Here is a 22,765-nt window from a genome sequence, read left to right as displayed (position 1 = left end):
CTCAGAGCAATAAATCTAGACAAAGCCATACAAAGAAGTGGGACAAAGGCCCAAAAATAAGGACAATTTTTAAATATTGCTCTTATAAACTTAGAAAGATAATAGAATAGGTCTTGCATTAGTATGAATTTTCTGAATGGTATGAAATCTGAAACTCAAACGTCTGTCATTATTTTCTAACTTCAGGCTTTAATGATTTGTCACTAATTTGCCAAAAAACCCGCAATTTTGCCAAAAGAAACACAATTTTATGAAAAATGGACCAAAAATGTGATGTAAAAATATAAAATAGCCACACAATACAGCTGGGAACCTGTCAAAGAAGGGACACTTTAATATTAGTACTGCTAACTTGAGCAGCTGACAAAATAAAAGAATATTCATGCATTTCTGAAATAAAAGTAATCTATAACTCTGATTATTACAGTTATTTCTTAATTGTAAACCCTCCATGTTTTCTTCCAAAATTGCTATTTTGCGGAGGGATTACTAGGGGGAAGAGCAACATTTTGAGCCAAAATCAGGGACAGTTGAGAGGTTTTGCTATGCCTAATTCTATAAAGCAATTTATTTGCATGTACCTCTCACAACCTGTTAATTCAATAAATCTGGACAAGGCCAAATATATTGAGGGAACATATAAACAGTACTAAAAATTGCTCTTGTATGAACTGAGACAGTTGATAGAACAACAGGTCTTACTTTAGCATGCATTTTTCTGAAGGTTATGAAGTCTGAAACTCAGTGTGTCATTATTTAGTGACTTAATTCCTAAATGATTTGCCAGAAAACCACAAATTTTATGAGGAACAAACCAAAAATAAGAAGCAAAAATCTATTCATTCTTTGAAAATCTGGACATTTGGGAGGTATAGTTCAGCTGGGTCTGTCTTTAAGTTTGCCACCCTTCCCCCTCACAAAATCATGGTCGAATGGAGCCTCCCCCTGCAGCCATTCCAATGATCCATTACTTGGCTATTTCACTCCATTTACCGTAAACACTAATGTGCATACTGGTTTACTTCTATGATGATTTGGACTTCATTTGAAAGTTTTATTTTGCATTTTACAGCACAAACACTAAGACATCTGCTAAACAAACTTAGCATTAAAACTTCTCTGCCCTTGAAACTCATATTCATTGAAACAGCATTGAAACCCACATTCAAAGAAAATAAGAAGTTATGTACCTACCATAACGTTCCATGTTAGTTGTCTTCTCTCGCCTTCTTTCTTGCTTGATGGGTTCGGAGCCGATCCCTCGGCTCCGACTCGGCACTTGCTAAGCTCGAGAGTCACTTTTACCAGCTCGAGGCAGCCCCATATCCCATGATGCAAGGCGGTAAGTACCCAGATCTCGTTTGATGACAAAGGGCAATAGCACCAAGCATAAAACACTTCCCAAAGGAAGAAAGAAAACTTACAGGATGGAAGAAGGACCAGGTCTGAATGGTCTTCAGCATAATAATTTCTTATAACAAGGTCTGTCCAGGCCAGGGGAAGGAGGGAGGTCAAGAAAGAAGGCAGAGAAGACAACTAACATGGAACGTTATGGTAGGTACATAACTTCTTAATGTTAAGTTGTCAATCTCGCCTTCATTCTTGCTTGATGGGACCGCGCCCCTAGCACCTCTATCCTGGGTGGCTCAATGGAACAGACTCTTGAGGACTGTAGAGCCAAAACTGGCTCTGTCCCTGGAGGCCAAGTCCAATTTGTAATGGGAAACAAAAGTGTGAGGAGTGGCCCAAGTGGCCGCTGCACAAATAGTGTCTAAAGGAAGTCTAGCTTGAAAGGTTGTAGAAGTAGCTAAGCTCCTAGTTGAATGTGCTTTAGGTTTTGAGCACAGCTGTTTTCCCCTGAGCAGATAAATTTCAGAGATGACCGAAGAAAGCCATCTGGACAAGGTCACTTTAGAAACAGGAAGGCCTTTTTTATTATCCGCATAGGAAAGAAAAAGTTGATCAGATTTTCTAAATTTTTTTGTTCTGTCCAAATAATATCTAAGTTGACGGTGGACATCAAGATAATGTAGTTTTTGTTCAGCTCTGTCTGAATAGTTTGGGAAAAATACAGGAGATCAATGGATTGATTCAAATTGGTCTTTGAAGCGACCTTAGGCAAAAGGTCGGATTAGTTCTCAAAGATACTCTGTCTTTGTGAAAAACCAAATAGGGGGTCGAACCGATAGAGCATGAAGTTCAGACACCCTCCTGGCGATGTAATAGCCACTAGGAATAAAGTTTTCCAAGAAAGAAATTTCAGGGAACAAGAAACAGCTGGCTCGAAGGGGAAGAATCAAGGATGTCAGCACTAAATTTAGATCCCACTGAGGAGGAGGATTCCTGATTGGAGGCTTTAGTAGGAAAATTCCTTTCAAGAAGGCCCTGCAGAGCCTATGGGACATAATATTATGATCTGCTACCCGACATGAAAGTTGGAGATAGCAGCCAATTGAACTCTGACTGTGGAAGAAGAGGAGCCTGCATGAAAAATCTCTGCTAAGAAGTCCAGGACCGCCTGAACAGGGGCAGTGAAAGGATCAATATTCTTGGCCTTAGCCCAATAAGAGAAACGTTTCCATTTGCTTGTATAAATCCTCCTGGTAGAGGATTTTAACGGTTACTATGTTGTCTCTAACTGGGTTAGAGATCAAAGGAAGCCTGGCTAAGGAAGGAAGTGGAGCAACCATGCTGTGAGGTTGAGAGAAGGGATAGACCGGTGCAGCTGACCCGATTGGTGAATCAGAAGATCTGGCACTGGGTCCAGATGCCACGGCTGCACCAAAAGGTGATGATGGAGGAACGGGAACCAAACTTGTCGAGGCCAGTAAGGGCAATGAGAATCAATTTGGCTCTCAAACGGTAGCTTTCTGGATAACTTGAGGGATCAGAGGAAATGGAGGGAAGGCATAAAGAAGTCCCTGGGGCCAATCCTGGGTCAGAGCGTCTCTGGGGGGATGGCCTGGTAGAGGGAAGAGACAGAAGAAGTCTGGACATTTGCTGTTTTGGGGAGTAGCAAAAAGATCGCAACATGGACGACCCCATTCCAGAAATATCTCTTCCGCTATAGATTGCTTGAGAGACCACTCGTGAGGCATGAGAATAGCTCTGCTCAATCTGTCCGCTACAATGTTGGTTTTCCCAGGGATATGCGTTGCTACCAGAAACCGATGAGAGGAGATCGCCCATTGCCATAGTCTGAGAGCTTCTCGACACAAGGGGTAGGACTTGGTTCCGCCCTGTTTGTTGATATACCAAAGTACAGACATGTTGTCTGTGTGGACTGCAATTGTCCCTACGGGAAGAAAGTCGTTGAGGGCTTGCAACGTTAAAAGCACTGCTCTCATCTCCAGGACATTTATGTGCAGATGGTACTCGAACGGCCGCCACGTCCCATGAACCATCCTGCCCTGATAATGACCCCCCCCACCCGATCAGGGAGGCATCCGTGGTGACAGTGGCTATCGGGGATGGGGGTACAAAGTACCTGCCTTGGTGAACCTGAGGAGATGTGATCCACCAAGCAAGATGATCTTTGCAAGTCTGTGTCACCAGAATCTGGTGACGCATAGGAAGTTGTTGGTACGACCACTGTGTGAACAGCATCCATTGAAGAAGGCGCATGTAGAATCGAGCCAGGGGAAGAAGAGTAATGGCCGCAGCCATGAGGCCTAATACCTTTAGAACCATTCTGGCCTGTACTTTCTTGTTGGCCAGAATGATCCTGACATGACTCTGAATGTCTGAAACTCTTTGATCTGTAAGGGTAGCTGACATCCGAACAGTGTTTAAGTTTGCGCCTATGAAGGTAATAGACTGGCAGGGCGATAAGGCTGACTTTTCCAAGTTGATCGAGATGCCCAAATGAGAACAAAGATTTATTGTGTAATCCCTGGCTTGTATAAGCTGATGCCTGGTGGTGGCTGACAGGAGCCAGTCGTCGAGATACGGAAACACCTGGAATCCTTGACGTCTCAGGTGAGCCGTGACCACTGCCATGCATTTGGTGAACACTCTGGGGCTGTAGTGAGACCAAAGGGCAGGGCTCTGAACTGGAAATGACTGGACCCCAGCCGAAAGCGGAGAAATCTCCTGGAGCGTCTGTGAATTTTGATGTGATAGTACGCATCCTGAAGATCTATTGAGCACATCCAGTTGTCCTTCTGTAAGAAGGGCAGAATTGACTGAAGAGTGACCATTCGGAATCTTGTCTTCCTCACAGACTTGTTGAGTCTGCTGAGATCCAATATTGGTCTCCAGTCTCCCGTCTTTTTGGGGACCAAAAAGAACCTTGAGTAGATTCCGGGCTCTGAATGGTCTGTTGTAACTGGCTGAATGGCTCTTTTTGCAGTAGTTTTGAGACTTCTAACTCTGCAATTTCCCTTAGACCGGGTGGTACATCTGGAAGGGAATTTGAGGGGAAAGGACTTTCCTCGAAAGGAATTATGTAACCCTTGGATATGATCGACTGTACCCATCTGTCTTGAGTGAGGGAATGCTAGGCTTCTGGGTACAGTGATAATCTTCCCCCGACTACCTCCAAGGAGGGACAGCCGGGCAACATCTCAGGGATGCTGAAAGGGCTTGTCAGAGAGAGGCTCTCTGTTTCCCTGGTTTTTGGACCCCCTCTGCCTCTAGAGCGGCGTCTGTTGTTGTTACCCCCTCTGCCTCTAGGGGTAAACTGACCACGTGAATCCGGCGTGACTCCTTGGGATTTGCGGAACCACATTTTGCCACCTTTCTGTCCTTTGGGGTAAGGTCTAGAAGGGGTGGAAAACGGACTCCTACAGCAGAAAGAGTCTTGCCGTCCTGCTCGCACCTGGTCAAAGTTTCCTTCACCTGAGGGCCAAACAAAGCTGACCCATCAAAGGGAGAATTTGTGAAGGACGCCTTAAAGGGATCTGCAAAGTCACATAGCCGCATCCAGGCTTGGCGTCTAAGAGCCACACCTGTACCTGCGGCTCTACTCGCCCATCAGCAGCATATGATATTAGCCGCATGGAGGAGTTTGCAATGGAATTAAGGGTTCCTAGCTGCGAAGCAATTTTTTCTTGAGCCCCTGCAGCTGTAGGATCCTGTACTACTTCACCCAGCTCCTTAAGGATATCCCTCTGGAGTCTGGTGAAGTGACATAGGTAATTCAGCGAACGCATAGCAAAGGTCGCTGAGGAAAACATCCGCTTACCGCACCTATCCATGGTCCTAGAGTCCTTATTAGGAGGATGGACGGCACGGAAGGATCTGCAAGTTCCTTCTTGGTGGCAGCAGCCACCACCATGGCATCAGCGGGACACCCTTAGTGAGGAATTGCTTGTCACACGGGCAGTGATAAATTTTGAAGGCCTCCTAGGGACTGGCTCTACAGAGTCAGGAGCTGCCCACGCCTTCGGGCAATAACCTGCATAAGGGGTCGAAGGCGGAGACACCCAGGAGGTGGAGGGCCGAGATCCAAACGCCTCTAGGTATACTGACTCATCCTCAGAGGGATTGTTGGTGGGCCAGTTTCCTCTGTTTAAGGAGTTCTAGGATGTCTGAGAAGGAGACATCCTCAGAGGGGATCTAGCGGATCCCTCTGACTCATCAAAGTCAGTATCTGAAGTGATAGACTCGGGGGAGTCTACATGTTTCCTCTTACAAGTCCTCTTCCTAGGAGGATCTCCCGAAACATCAGGAGAATCCTCGGAAGAGGGGAAATTCCCAATGGGGAAACCTGAGGCGGAGGATCTCTGGGTCCTGTAGCAAGAGATGTGGCAGAGATGTCAACAGGCACAATAGAGGGAGGAGCTAAGGGAACAGACTGCTGACTGATACCAGTGGCCAGCACACTCTTCATCACCTCGAATGCTCCCTCCCAGGCAGGTCCGAGAGAACCCGTTCAAGAACTAGGAACTCCAGGGACCACCGAAGGGAAGTCTCCGAGGCAGATGTCGGAGCCGAGCTCACCAGGCCGAGGCTCCAAGGGGAAGAGCGGGTTCGGACAAGGGTCCGATGCCACTCACCCCTCGGAGGAGACCATGGAAGACCGCCACCGAATCCCTCTAAGGAAGGTCTCAAGAGGAGATAAGAGTAGAGGCTGAAGGAACAGAAGGGGTATCTGTCCTCCAGCCGTAGCAGTAACCATTCCCGAAGACTCCAACTCCAAGCTCTGGGGTAGAGTTGAAGGAGGAACTGTAACGGGTGTGGACCAATAGTCGCCTGTTGAGACGGACTATGTAACATTTGGGCCAGTGCCTGTGACTTAAGTAATCTACTGACCACTCTCTCTAAGTCATGGTCAGAAAGCCTGGATGACCTTGAAGATCGGCTCCGATGGCTCCGTTCCGAAAGGAGAGGTGAAGCCGGAGCCGAAAGTATCGGTTCCAAGGAAGGAGACCTCGACCTCTTCCTGGAAGGAGCCATCGGAACCGATGAAACTATAGACCCTGTCGGAGCCGACAACTTATCGGAGCCGACAGGTAGCCTCGATGCATCGGCTCCAGCCGGAGCCGATACAGCCACAAAAGTAACGGTGTCGGAGCCGATCGGAGCCGACACCGATGCCTGTGCCACATGGTGGTCGGAACCGATCGGAGCCGACACCGAAGTGGTCGATGCAGAATCGGCACCGATAGCCATCGGTGCCAAAGGCTTAGTTAAGCCAGAATCGGCTCCAGCCGGAGCCGATCTCGACTCAGAACGAGTCGGAGCCGATGCCACAGGCTTTGACACAGAAGCCTGGGCCTTGGAAGATTTGGCAGTTTTGGATGGAGCCGACTTAGCCGGAGAGCCCTCCGGCTTAAGAAGGCCCCTAAGTATTAGTTTGTTTCTTCTTTCCTGCAGGACTCTCTGGCTGAAGGAATGACATATAGCACAGGAGTCCTGCAGGTGAAGAGGCCCCAGGCAATACAGGCAAGAAGTGTGACCGTCTGTCAGAGACATCTTCTGACAGCACGAGTCACACTTCTTAAAGCCTGAGACCCTCTCTTTTGACATGGTGTAACACAACACACACACACACACACCAGTCAAAGAATTAAATTAAATTAAATATACCAAAAAGGTATAAGTAGAAAAACACACACACACACCCTAACAGGGGGGGGATGGGATGGGTAAAGTTTGACTAAAAAATAAGAAGAGACAGGTAATTTTCTGTCAGAAAATCTTTAAAATTAACTTAAAACTAAAATTTAAAGGGTTTTTAGTAAAAAGGGGCTAAAATATCAAAGTAGTAAATCACTTACCAGGAGCTGGTAAAAGGAGGACCTCATAAGCGAAGCGGCAAACGAGATCTGGGTACTTACCGCCTTGCATCATGGGATATGGGGCTGCCTCGAGCTGGTAAAAGTGACTCTCGAGCTTAGCAAGTGCCGAGTCGGAGCCGAGGGATCGGCTCCGAACCCATCAAGCAAGAATGAAGGCGAGATTGACAACTTAACATTACATTTTACCAGTGGCAGAACTGCCCAATTCAGAACATCTTTCCAGTAAACAATGAAACAAAATGCATGCACCCATAATGACAAAACTGCCCAGTTCAGAAGATTTCCATCATAAAAGTCTACTCAAACTTCTACAGTCCACCATTATCAGTAAATATGCACAATTATACAGTCCACCATTATCAGTAAATATGCACAATTCTACAGTCCACCATTATCAGTAAATAAGCACAATCTCTGAAGAAGTAAAAAAGTTATCTAAATAATTTCACATTAAATAAATCTGTAACTAATGAAGAGATTTGCTGCTAGCAAATACTTTTATATTTCATGGTTTCGTCGAAAAATAAAGTGTCTGATGCCCCTGAGGAATAAATTGCCTATATTACATTAAAAATGATAAGCTAGTAATATTGCAATAGGAAATGGATAGCAAACCGATAACAGGCGCATAGTTAGTATCTTAACTTTTTCAGTACGGCAGCATTCACCCCTTGTGGGAGTAGAACCAACAACCTTCTGCATCAAAAGCAAGTACACAACCTGTTGTGCTATTAACAATGCGAGCTGACTTAGCATAAGCAGCACTAAACTTCTCTTCCCCTGCAGCTCTCAGCTCCTTGTAAAATCTACATTGTATATAGTTTATTTGTTTTTTTGTTACTATACTAAGTTATTGTGTTATAAAATGAATAAAAGCATTTTGGAAAAAAATGCTATTTATTTTCATAAAGTCAGCAAATTCTACTCCGGCAAAGCATAATCCATCTTCAGATTTTAGCATTCTGGAATACCATGTGTGCTAAAAGAAAATAAGTGGTTGGTCATTTTTCAGGCCATATCTGCCAAACTGACTGAAGCTAGCTTGCTGAAAATGTCTTGTGTCGCTCACCACACATACCACAGCCTTTATGCTATGGATTAGTTGAAAGTAGCATATATAGTGGATGGTAGCAAGTTAATATGAATGCAGAGGCATATGTTTTGGGACAGAATGTGCACAGCAGTGTGAAACTCTGAGTCAGGAATGTGTGGGTATAAGAATAATATGGTGGGGGGGTGCACATGGTACACAAGGAAAGCTGTGTAGCACTGAGTGATGATTGTAACTGCAATATTCTAAATAGTTGACCTACAAAACATGAATGTGGTGGATTATATACTATGTATGCAGTTGTTGTACATCATAGTATTCTCTGTCCTCCATAGCATGGTGATCTTAAGAGTCTTTACACGTAAGTAGCAGGAATGTTGGGGTGCAGACCCCTTTTATCAGGGAAGCAAGGGAGATTGGACTCATCTTAAACACTTTAATAACATTTGTTGCTTGTTGCTGAAACTGCAGTTCATTTTTTTGTGACTAGGAATCTGCATTTCCCATCTTGCCATTGTTACTGGGAGTCTGCTGGGTGATCCTCTAAAGTGTGACAATTGTGAGAATGACACTGTCCTTAAACATACAAACACTTTACAAACCATTAATCTTTTGTTCCTTTATTTATTATATTACTATTTTAGCACCTTTCTCAATGCTACTTACCCAGCATTAGCTCAGTGCATCTCATAATTCCACAGATCTTCCTGCTTAGTGCAGCTCCCACCAAACCACTGACTACCAGCCATCCAAGATACCTGGGACATGGAAGGTGGAGGTTAGCTGAGCTCCTGCAGTGTCCTGTTTCCTGTTCATGAAGAGAATTTTTTGTTATGCATCCTAACCCCTCTGATATGCTGGGTAGTGTTATACAAAGGTGTGTGCTTCCCTACCTCACATTGCTAAAGTCATCCCTGCCAATGACTGCAGTCTCTATCAGAGCTCATATGATTTGGGTGCTCCCCCAGTATGCCTTCATCTTCCTGCCTTCTGAGAAAAAACAGCAGGCCGTGACCCATGATTCCCCTCTCCCTAATCATCAGTTCCTTAAGTGCCAAGAGAGACAGTTCTATCCAAGTTATCGGAGTCCTAGGCAGTGCTCCAGCATTCTGAGCTCAGGATCCAATCAAATCATTAACCTTTCTGAAACACACTAATAAGTTAACATATCAACCATATAGAATGTAAATGTTTTCTGCAAACTTCTACTCATCAGTTGTAGTAGTCTTAGACTAAATGCCATCACATTTCTGTTCAGGAAACTATTACTGATACAGACGTGAAACATTCCAGTAATCAAACAGTCTGTAGATTTATTTTAATTTTACAAGGCTACTCATATTATTACATGATCCATACATATATACACCATTTCCTAACCATATCATCCAAATTCCATATTTGTATTCTCATTTCCAAACTATATCAGGGGAAATCTAAATAATTTTCTTCCTGACTGATTTCATCTGACAAGTGGATTGTGAAAATGTCATTGAGAGTTCAAGAGTATTGTGTTGTGAGACTGGCCTGATAAAGATGTAGCTGCATGGCTACTTGTGCTTGCAAAAGCTAGATGTGGCCATATATCCTTATTGTCTGCCAGCCAGCAGAGAAGGAAACATCTATTGTCGCTGATACTGGCTTTCTTTTGGGCAAGGAATTTGCATAGCCAAGCAAGGACAGGGTTCCATGTTATTACAGATGCTGGTTGAACTTGAACTTTCTGTCATATTGGGCAGAGCAAACCAGATTACTGTGAGGCAGCTGTAAAGCACACTACCAAGGAAGTATGAAGTTACTGTTTATCTTACTCTCACACTACCAAGGAAGTATGGAGTTACTGTTTATCTTACTGCCTGAGGACAGTGATATAAAGAAAATTCTAACAAGAGTGGAACAAGTGACATAAATGCATCGAATCAGCAAACACCTTTTACATCTACTCGGTGTTTGTCAGCTTGCATAGAGCATTTTGGTATCAGCCTTATCCTGGGAGGTGGAGTGGTTTTAATGCAGTTATTTGCTGAGATATGTCTGATGGCAGTGAACATTCAGGGCCAGGAAAAATTGATGTTCAGCAAACAGACTTAGCAGTCTATCTTTTTCATCTGAGGTATTCTATAGTCTTTATACAGATGACTTGAAAATGTGAATGTAAACACACTCAGTCAACTCTTCAGGTACATAACTACCACTGAAGATAACCTCACATGACAATGCACCCCACTTTCTAAATCATCAAATTGCTTCTGATTTGTGTATACGCATTCACAGGGCTATACTCCATTATCTCTTCTGGTACTACATTCATGTGCTGCACTTCCCTCTCAACTTAGGAATGAGATTCTTAAATATTCCACTCCCACTTACTACCAATGTCATCAGCCTTGCATTAAGTAGGCCAGTTAGTGCAGGAAATTAAGACTGTGAATTGTTAATGAGCTTCAACCCATAGTACAGAGTTTGATTCCAATCACTTTGCATGAGAGTGAGTCATTCAGCCTCCATTTGCTTTGCACATGACTGAGCGAGTGACTTAATTAGCCAGTGTTCATGTGTCATGCATGAAAAGGCTGATGCCTTGTGAATTTTTTTCTTAAAATTAATAAAATAAAATAAAATAAAAAGTAACAAAAAAATGACCTTGGAAGAGGTACTTCTATGTCATATTGCCCGTTCCTTTTCTTGTCCTCATCATGAGCATTAGCAAACCACTGAAACATTTTCTGTATTCTATGTCCCTGATTCCTATTACCATTTTAATAAACGTTTATAGTTTACACTGTCATCTAGTTTGAGTCCCCTCTCTCACTGAGTCCAGAGCCAAATACAAGGTTCTTGAACAGACCTCATTGGAGGCTAGTGTACCGTGAGTTTTATATCTGTATCTGCAGATTCTTTATCTTTGTTGTTGTACCCCAATATTCTGTTATCTTTGCTATTGTTCAGTCTGGACATGACTCTAACATCAAGATATTTTTCTTTTTCTCTGTCTCCACTCAGTTTACCTTCCTAACATCTGCTATTCCTTTAGTCTACCCACCAAAATGTAAACTTTTTTACAGGTTTACAATGGACAAGTTCTGCTACCTTTTGGCTTACCATGCAAGTTGCACAGTGTTGAAGCAAAGGACAGATACATGATTGTTATGCCACACATCCTATTATCATCAGTAAATAGGGCAACAGGGCAACCGTATTTGCCATTATCAATGTGGAGACAAATCTAAATGATGGAAGAATCACCCGAGGTACCGTACCTAGCCTTATAGCACCCCTGTTATTAATACTTTTTATTTCTGTTTTATTGTGACTTCAACAGCGCATATGTGAAAATACAGACACACATATATACCCATGCAGATGCAGACACATACACACACATGCTCACACACACACACACACACACACACACACACACACACACACACACACACACTCCTACCAGCCCTGCATGACCCGGACTAACCACACACACACATTCCTACCAGCCCAACGATCAGCACACACACACACACACACACACATTCCTACCAGCCCAACGATCAGCTCCTGCACGACCCGGACTAACCACACACACACACACACACACACACACACACACACACACACACACACACACACACACACACACACACTCCTACCTGCATGACCCGCACTAACCAGCGACCAAGTAAACTCCATCTAAACAGCGAGCGACCACCAGATGATCAGCTACCTAATCCTGCATGCGACCCGGCCGGTACATCCACGAGCCCAAAACGATGCTGCTGCTACTAAATCCCCATCCACGAGCCCAAAACCAGCTACTTCCTGCATGCTGCTGCTACTACTAAATCCTGCATGCTCCTTCACCAAACGACCGATCAGTACTCCCGCGCATGCATTGTCTCGCAAGTCCTGCGAGAGCAGCTCAGTCCTCTTATTGGCTCTGACTGCGGCTGAAGCAGTCCGGAGCTCCTCTATGTTGTGCGGTTGTCACCACACAGAATCATGGGTATTTCACAGCAAAGATTGCTTTGTATGTAACTATCCGGACTGCTGGTAAGGCAGTCATGAATTTTGTGTTTCACAGATATTTTTTTTTTTTTATAGGTGGGAGGGCTGCAGACCGGCAGTCCGATAGGACGAGCCGCCCCTGCTATTTTGCAGTGCGAATTTTAAAGTTCGATTTTTATTAGTGAACTAGGTGCATAACATATTTCAAGGAGTGAACTTCACACTCTCCACACTGCGAAGTTTCTGCTTGGTTTGTTTATAATGCAATTCAGAGACGTGCATAGCTACTGTGCCTCTTAACTGCACTGAAGGCCTTCTGCTAATGTCTTTGAATCACTTATCATGCAGTTTTTAACAGCAACAGGTAGGTGTTCCACTGAGTGTACTACAGCTGTACACAACGGAGCTGCACCGCTAAAATCTGCTCACAAAATTAATTTCCCTGTTGAAATGAATGGGTGCGGTACAGCTAAGAAACACACTTGCACTCTTCACAGAAGTAGCACAGTACAAGCATCTCTGAACTGCTGTATTATGCAACTTCCATATTACCGAAGACATCTGCACAGACCATGTTCACAACTTTGCTGCCTACTTGCATGTCAATGTGCAAGTCTAACACAATATTTTATTCACTGCTTAAATGTGCAATAAGGTCTTAAGAAACAATTTTAATTTTTCTGCTACATAACAATATACAAGGTAGCCTTGGCTATGCATAGTACACAAATGTTTGAGAACACCTCCCTCTGACTTTACCTAGAAATGAGACTACAAAAGTTAAGATCACATCGTCTGAAGTCACTGGCTAAGATTCTTAATGTACAAAAGGATTCAAAATTACTTTCATTTTAGTATTAGCTATGCCAATGATAAAAGTAAAATTGAAATATCGCAGTCCTTGCAAAAAACATGCTCTCTTAGTTATAATGCAACATTATGAAAGAATACACATGTTGAAACCCTGTGCTTTAAACTTAAAAGCTGGCGTTTTGAAAGTAAGCTAATGTAAAATGTTCCCAGTTACAAAAAAAAGAAATTCAATGGAGGGATTCTCCCTGATGCCAGCACAAATCTGAAAAGGAAATTTATTTAGAAATATGGATCAGTATAAACAGTTGCCATGCAAATAATCTAGGAAAACATTATGTTTTTCAAGTCTCCTATCGCAACATAAAAATGTCAATAAGACAGGAATAAAACAAACTTATTAAGGAAAGAGTGCATTACTTGCAAATTCATTTTCACTGCTGCCAACGCAAAATAAGTGGTCAGAACTGTGGCTCAGTTAAAGCTCAGATATAAACTGTACCATGCAAACAATAACCTGACTTTGTTTAAACTACAGTCCACCACTATCTACACATCTTGAACGAGAGTGTAATCTTTTTATTATACGACTTCTTATTTTGTAAACACAATTTATGTATTTTGACAACTGACACTTGCACCAGAAGCATGTTAGATAACCACCTTTGAGAACTTAGTATCTTCAACAGAAGTGATTATGTTACTTGGTGTACAATATTAACATATCTGGTTATCCACACCCCATTTCTCACATTGGTGTATGACAAGAAAAGTTCAAAAAGAAGTGGCCCCAGCACGTCACCTTTGAAAATTTCAATCAGGAGTGGTAACCCCTGTTTTAACTTACTGCTTAAACAATGTTTTACCTCCAAAATTAAATGCAGACCGACATTTAATGCCTTTTATTTGTTACTTGTTCCCTCATGAGGAATCGTGTGAAATGTCTTAATGGGGTCAAGGTAAGCAGCATGCAATGTCAGCCCTTGAACAACTGCTGCTTTTACCTCTTCCAAGATTGCCACTGGACTCAAAGGGCAATATCTATAAAACTTTAAACACACGTACCAATAGTGAAAGAAATATTTATTTATCCTTTGTTAACCGGATTACTCCCACTAGGCTTGTTGCCTCTTTTCGCAGGAGACCCACGGTGGTACTTTCACTACTTAGGGAAATCTGGCCAGGGTATGGGGGAACTTCTCTTACTCTTTTTGATAAATGCATTGGAATCTTTTACATTCTCCGAAGCTTCCACCAACTCAAACAGATGGGTTCTCAATTTAACAACTCTTCCAAAGGATTCTCAATTTAACATCTCTTCCAAAGGATGAGGAACTCAGGAGTGCAGCCCCCCCCCCCCCCAAGGTTGCAATGTCAGCAAATGAAATTACCTGAAGTAGGAATGGAACCCATAGCCTTCTGGTCTTCCATCAACAAAGGAAGTGTGTGCTACCTGCTGCGCCACAACAAAATGGGAATGTTTTAACTGCAACCAGTGCATGGGAATTCTAAATGCAGAAATTCTATTCATTATAATCTCTTAAGAATTCAGTCACAGATTTGTTTTCTACTACTGTACTTGTGTAGTCTGCTTTGCTCAGTGCAATATAAGGGTCTTTTATAAAGGCAAAACATCTCACTCTAAGAAAAAAGACGAGGAGGCATGTTTATGACATTCACAGAAGTAATAATGTCACAAAGTCACTCCAAGACTTGGGGTGTAACACCAGCTGTAACAAGTGAATGATAACCAATAAACAACGGTTGCTGGTGTACAGCGGCACAATCACAGTTCTTTTTCAAAGTCTTTACTATCCAACGGTAATAATCACCACGCTGAAACAGCAATGTGGAGTAAAATCCTTTTAATGACAGTGAGCGCTTTCGCCATTCGGCTTCTTCAGACTGTATAACACATAATCAAATTTCAAACACCTGTTTAAATACTAAAACATTTGTTCTCATTGGTTAAAAACTAAAAATCTCTGTGTGTGCAAAGTTTCCGATTACAACCGGAACTCACTTCAAAATCATTACATAAACATGAGCATGATCACGTTCTCAGTAGCAATACATCATTAAAACCTCAACTCTAAAAACTTAATAAACTATTAAATGTGCAAATACATTCGCCTTCGTTCATTTCAGTAACAAATTTCCAAGTCAAAGTTGCTGTTACGAAGCGTAATAGCATCGCGGTCTTGGTGTATCAACACAAGTCACGGAGCTGTGTACACAGACACATAAAATCTGATGTCAATGCATGAATTGTTGAAATAATTTAACGTTTCATAGGCATATCCTTTGAAATGCAGAGTATAACAGCATGTTGGCATCTCAAAGGTGGTACATCAACTAAACAGAACATACATAGAAGTCACGAAGCTGTATATACAGACACATAAAATCTGATGGCAATGCTTAAACTTACAAATATAGTACAACGTTTATGTAACATTAAAAACTGTTCATACATATATAAAAAAGTATATATATATAACGTTTAGTGTAAGCCTGAGTTGGTAGGTCTAAATAGCGCGATGAATGGCATACACCTGATATAAAAGGTAAAACATAGGTGGAATGCATCTATGTATACAGGTTCACCAGCGCATTAAATAACTCTCAATTCAGTATATTAAAACACGTAAACCTTATAACATGTTTTGGAGGCTCTGATTAAACTCTCTATTGCATGACGTGGTGATTCATGTAAATAACTAATTATAAATATTAAAAGTGTTTAAAGACATAATATGGGTCAAAACACATGTGCTAGTTGTCACCAGACCAAGAAATAAAAGTGAAGAAAAACATAGGAAACATTTATATCGACATGGGTTTGGAAATTAACACAGCTCTAAAGGATCATAAAAACAATAATATTAATAATAATAATAAAAGCTGTTTTTATGTAGATGTATATAAGAAACAAGAGTTTGATAATAAAAATGGCACATGTCACTACTGGTTACATTTAAACGGGATTCCATATATACTGCGGGAGTCCATATATTATTTAATCTAAAGGGCGTTGTACATACAAGTAGATATACACCTAATAGCACTCAAAGAGGTGTGGCTAGATATACCAAGATTACCAAAAGGTATCCTGTGCTGTCTGTGTACCTGAAAAGTATGCACAGTATATAAATCCTACTGTTTCGGTACCCGCAATTTCCTTTTCCTAAGGAAGGGTTTAATCTGAACCTTATCATTTAGGCCCGGATGTTGGTCCGCCCTAAGTCTAATGATCCACTTCATTTCATTTTCAAGAGTATAGTTAATTATATCTCCACCTCTCATGTCAAATTCAATCTTCTGAATAATAAAAAACTTAAAGGTGTGGCTAGCTCCTCTTTCTTTGTGGTGTTTAGCCAGGGCATTAAACATCGAGCCTACCCTTATATGATAGGTGTGTTCCCTGATGCGTTCCCTCAATGACCTGTTGGTCTTACCAACGTAGAACGCTGGGCACACTTCACAAGTAGCCATGTAAACTATGTTCAAACTATTACAGTTCGTATTTGTCTGAAAGTTATATATCCGTTTTGTGATAGGGTGGGTAAAAATTACTGTTTCATCAATGTATGTACACTGATTGCACTTGCCACAAGGTGTCGTGTTAGTGGCGTGCATATTCTGCCTATATGTGCTAAGGCGATTCCTGGGTCTGCACAGCAATCTTCTCAGATTGGGTTGATTCTTATATACTACATTTAGATTTGATCCTACTATATCCTTTATGTCCTTATCCAACAACAAGATGTCCCAATGTTTTTCCATAATCTGTCTCACATTCATTGAATCTCTTGTAAATAACATAGATGCTCTATTTACATTCATTGGTAATGGTGTATCACCCATCCCCATGTGTGGTAGTGGTTCAGAAAAGTATGGTTTGGCCTTGTTTTCCCTAATGGCATTAACATTTAAGGTGGTATGCCCGAAAGCTGTCGTATCATAGCCCCTCTTCACAAATTTATCCTTCAATTCAGCCAATTCTTCTGCATAACCTTCCTCTGTTGGATTCATTCTAGAGGCCCTGATTATCTGGCCCTTCATTACATTGTTGAAAACATATTTAGGGTGCATGCTTTCCTTATGCAAAATGGTGTTTCTGTGGCACAGCTTCCTGTGTACTGAAGTGTTTAATAGCCCATTATTCAACCTGTTGATATTCACATCTAAATAAGAAATCCGATTATATGAATAAGTTGTAGTGAATCTAAGAAAATTTGTGGAGCTATTCATGTTGTTTATGAACCTTAATAGTGTATCTGTATCACTTCTCCAGATAAAAAAGAGGTCATCCACAAATCTGCGGTAAATACCTACGTGTTCCTGAAAAAGTTGGGACTTAAAAAGAAAAGCCTCCTCCCATTGGGCCATAACTAGGTTGGCGTAGCTGTTGGCACAAGACGTGCCCATCGCCACGCCATCCTTTTGCAGAAAGAATTCCTCACCAAACATAAAGATGTTATTGGATAGGACAATTTCTAATAATAATGCAATAAATTCTATTTTCACGGAGGTAAAGTCAGAGTGGTTCTTCAAATAATCTTGAACATATTGTATCCCTATGTCATTGGGGATAACAGTGAAGAGACTCACTACATCTAAGGTTACCAATAAATATGATGCATTATCGTCCAAATGCTTCGTGTAAGAGTATAAATCCAACAAAAACTGTTTACTATCCCTCAGGATGAAACAATTTTTATTCACTAACGGTCTTAAGTGGTATTCAATGAAAATCGATAGTGGTTCAGTCACCCACCCTTGTCCTGATACAATCGGTCTCATAGGGGGTTCTGTGTGTGATTTGTGAACTTTAGGAAGGCCTTGTATGACTGGAATGAGAGGATTACATACTCTAAAATAATTATATACTTCCTTGGTGATATTGTTAGACGCTAATAATTCATCGAGCGTGTAAAATATCTGCATAACTTTCTCCTTAACCACTTCTATACTTATTTTAGAATAAGAGGAGGAGTCTTCTAAAAGGAGATGCATTCTCCTATCATAGTCTGCGATATCCATCAGTACTATGGGTCCTCCTTTATCAGCAGGTCTGATTACCAGGTTTTTATCATTTCTTAGATCCTTAAGGGCTTGCCTATGTTTATGACTTAAATTGTGTTTGTATTTGACATTTTGTGTATCTTCAAAGTAAGTGTGTATATCATTCTCTATCATTCTAGAATAAACATCAAGGAGGGGGTGTAACTGAGGTATATATACACTGTTGGGTTTAAAATTACTGATAGTCTGTCTTTCAGCAGTGTTGCCAAACTCTAATTTTAATTGGATATTTCTAACAAACATCTTTAAGTCAACTATATAATCGACAATATTACCTCTTTTAGTGGGTATAAAGCTGAGGCCCTTGTTCAAAAGTTCCTCTTCATGTGCACTGAGTATCCTAGTGGAGAGATTCACAACTAGCGAATCGACTTCTCCCACATTCTTTTCAATGTGGGCCCTTGCTGTTCCCCTCCAGATCCCTTCCTTATTTGCCTGCCCCTGCTCATCGATCTCGTTCTCCCTATATGCTGTTTGTGTGCTATAGGGAAAGGGGTATTAGTACTGGTGTTGGGTGATGAGTTTGAATGGTGAATACCATTCTGTATAGTTTTCCTCCTAACGACTACTTCCTCTTGTCCGTTCATATTGCTTGGATTATTAACATCAAGAGGAGTTGTCGTTAAAGGTCTATTTACACCATTTGACTCTTTTGCACTATCTCTCTCAACATTCAAATTATCAGCATTTTTCCCTTCATCTTCTTGAAACACAATTTCAGTATAAGAAACATTCCTTCTGTTGCTACCACTTGTACTAGCAGGAACGTTGGTGTTGACATTTCTATTATCAAGTGGTCCGATTGGACCATGTATATGATTAGGTGCATCAACCCCTTTAAATACACCAGTTGGACCGTCACTGTTAACATTTCTTTTAACCAGCGTATTGTTGGTATTATTATCATTAACATTAAATCGTTCTCTAGGCCAAGTAAATACATTAGAATTCCTAAAATCCCTCACATCTCTCAAAATCTTATTTTTCTTTTGTTCTATTAACCTTCTTTCAAACACCATTACATTGTCTAAAATTCTTTCTATTTTAGCATCAATGTTAACATTCACGTACTTTTTCATAATCATATCAAATAAGTTATTTACTTTTAATCTCAAACTTTCTTCTTCTGGCGTATGAAAGTTTATCAACAGTTTCATATAACTATAGCTAAGCTCCATATTGAGCTGTTGCCATTGAAAGAGTAAATCCGGTAAACTATCACCTGAAGTAGGCATCTTCAGGATCCGTAGTCCACGTGGAATAATGCGTTTTTCTAGGCAAGCCTCAAAATAATGCCGTTGAACTTGTAACCTCTTAAGTTTAATTGTCTCATTTTCTAGCAAAAGCAGGTCTTCTTTGTTACTGAAATGAAAGAAGGCGAATGTATTTGCACATTTAATAGTTTATTAAGTTTTTAGAGTTGAGGTTTTAATGATGTATTGCTACTGAGAACGTGATCATGCTCATGTTTATGTAATGATTTTGAAGTGAGTTCCGGTTGTAATCGGAAACTTTGCACACACAGAGATTTTTTAGTTTTTAACCAATGAGAACAAATGTTTTAGTATTTAAACAGGTGTTTGAAATTTGATTATGTGTTATACAGTCTGAAGAAGCCGAATGGCGAAAGCGCTCACTGTCATTAAAAGGATTTTACTCCACATTGCTGTTTCAGCGTGGTGATTATTACCGTTGGATAGTAAAGACTTTGAAAAAGAACTGTGATTGTGCCGCTGTACACCAGCAACCGTTGTTTATTGGTTATCATTCACAGAAGTAATGTTCAAAATGTTTCAATTAAGCATGTTTTAAAGGAAGGCATTAATCAAAACTTCATGTTTATATATCAATCTAATTTAAATAAACCTATATTTGCTTTAAGAGATCTAGACAATAGAGTTTAAACACTAAACATAAAACAGAACAGAATATTAAAAGCAATGTTTACTCATGCAAGGGTTTAAATGATTTTTTCTACTGTTTAATAACAAAATGTTATTGATTTTATCAAGTTATGTGAAATGCATATGCTTATGTATATGTGTACCTAAGTTATTCTATCATTTGACACATCTTGTTTTAAGCCTGCTATTTGCTAGTTTATTCATGGGATCAAGCACTGAGAGTCCAGTCTAAAACAACTACTGATGTTTTCATAGTGTGTGAACTGTTACTTTGGACTGAGGTTTCTGGATTATGTAAATATGATCCTACAGCTGAAAGAAATGATAAACTCTCATACCTGTTTGTATTTGCTTGCAGTCATTTCAGCACAAAGATTCACATATCCAGAGGGATCAACCATGACAACATCAAAAGCTTGATGAAATTCTGCGAGAGAGGGCTTCAGAAAAACAGAATATGCAATGCAGTGAATAATCTGTAGCATTAACAAACAATTAGCATTCAACAATAAGTGAACATTCCTAAAAATAAAATAGAAAAGAAGAAATAAACCCTCACGAGTGATTGTCATTCATTCATTAATTCACTCTTTTTTTAAGCACTGATTAGAATTCATTTAGGCAGCATTCACAAAGCTGACTAGCATTTCATAAACAAAACTGCACAGTTAACACACATATGTGAAACCCCAACCAAATAAAACTTACTCTAACTCTAAGATCTGATTTAGAACTCTAACTCACTCAAAACAGAACCCAAAGAGAGAGAAATGGGAGTCTTTCTGAAACAGAAGATAAAATATTTTACAATTTCAATTCCACTGCTGAGATTTCATTTAGTCCTCATTATAAAAAGACTAGACACCATATCTGATACAAGCACAGATTGGTAAGGGTCAGCAAAAAGCTTGCTCTTATGTTGCCACAACAGTGATAATACAGTGATTCTGCATACAAGAGTCTATTTATATTATTTTTCAAAGGAGGATGGTGGATTGTATCACAGATGCTTTTTTTTTTCAGCAGTGAACTAGCAGCAAAAATTACCAGAATATCTACACTCACTTTATTATTAGTGGACAAACAATGAAGTGAAATAAATGAAACAAGTAACAGTCAACTTATACCTTTTCCTACAACTTGCAACAAAAGAACTGGTTTGGCTGCCTAACATTTACTACTTAGGGCAACCTGCACACAACAGAAAGTAGCAGTAGTAGGTGATAAGGTTGTATATAATGGAAAATAAACTGAAAATTAAACACAGCTACACGATACAGTTAGCAATCGAAAGTAAAAAAAAAAAAAAAAAAAAAAAAGGTGCATCACTAAGATGTAAGCGATAGCCAAACGGATTCTAAACTTACCTAATGTCAACAGAACTTGTACAACACTGTCTTCAACAGGGAAACTTTGGAAGCATCTAAATAGTCTGGTGGGAAGAGTAAAGAGAAGAATGATAAATATGGAGAAGTAAAAAAATCCTAAAGATACAGAATTCAGGTAATGCCATAGGAACCACTAGAAGGAAGTTAAAAATGAAAAGAAAGAAAGATGTTGCTTTACAGCTGGCTGGAAGGTGGACAGCAAGGAAAGGTTTTGCACTTTTAGTGGTCGGCCAGCTTTTACTGAGTCAGGTCTTACGAGATATCGGTGAAGACGAGTGAAAAGGATCCTTTACCAACTGCATGGTTTTCTCCTTTTCCTCCAGCCTCAAACATTTCCTCTGCATAAGGATCCAAAAAGAGGAATTTATCCAGAGGTACATCAATGAATTCTGCTCTTCCATATTCCAGTAGGGGCCGAGTCCTCAACAAGGCAAGTCTCCTTGTTGCAGCCCCCGTGGCAGCAACACTGCATAAGGCATCAGCTGCATTTCATGAAGTGCTTGGCTACCTGGAAACTGACACTGCAAAGGTCAAGTATTTCATCAAAGGGAAAAAAAACAATCAACAGTGTTCTTATAAATCCACCACACATCCAGGACATCCATAAACATGAATCAAGAGTTGTTGCAGAAAGGACTGAATTTTCTATGGATTTTGCTTTGGTAGGAATGTGACATTAAGAAATACATTTGGCAATAACAGTAAGTGCGGTAATTTGAATATTTTCAAAAAAAGAAGTACATTTGTACCTTCTACACATCCAATTGTTGACACATGGATTATGTGAACATGAAGTTCACAGTTGCACCATGAAAATAAAAATAAAAAAAAAATTATAATTTGACCCCTTCAGAGATGAAGCCTTTACATGAAATGACACTGAATAACAACATAGCTATTAAACCAGCTGATAAAGGAGGGGTTGTGGTAGTAATGGAAGCCAAAGACTACAGAAATAAGATGATATGGATGCTTACTAATGAAAAAACATACAGAAGGATATCAAAATGGGAAGTACAGAAGTGTATTACTACAGTTCTTGGCACTTTTTTCATCTTTTTATAACAAGAAACATAACGGAGGAACTGTATAAATATTTGGAAGCTGAACATCCGGTTATACCGACCATAAATGGTTTACCAACAATACATAAAAACAAGGATGATCTACCCCTGCGGCCTATTGTGTGAGGCAGGGGTTGGTTAACTGAACTGGCTTCCCTTTATGTGAAACATCAATTGAAGAGTGCTACCCAAAGGCAAGCACAGTTTTAAGACATTC

The 22,765-nt window shown here is 40.6% G+C and overlaps 1 protein-coding gene across 2 annotated transcripts in view; it reads right to left on the bottom strand.

Moving 5' to 3' along the window:
* Positions 1-22,765, bottom strand: part of NOL6 (nucleolar protein 6) — a 1,772,660-nt gene that overhangs the window by 1,306,216 nt on the left and 443,679 nt on the right. For both annotated transcript variants that reach the window (XM_044078098.1, XM_044078107.1), the window contains exon 10: positions 20,435-20,536. In XM_044078098.1, coding sequence (XP_043934033.1) covers positions 20,435-20,536 — 102 coding nt within the window. The remainder of the gene's footprint in view (positions 1-20,434; positions 20,537-22,765) is intronic.

Source organism: Protopterus annectens, chromosome 1.part1 (assembly GCF_019279795.1).
Source record: "Protopterus annectens isolate FY-2018-M chromosome 1.part1, PAN1.0, whole genome shotgun sequence".
Taxonomy (NCBI): domain Eukaryota; kingdom Metazoa; phylum Chordata; order Ceratodontiformes; family Protopteridae; genus Protopterus; species Protopterus annectens.
This window is presented reverse-complemented; position numbering and strand designations above follow the sequence as displayed.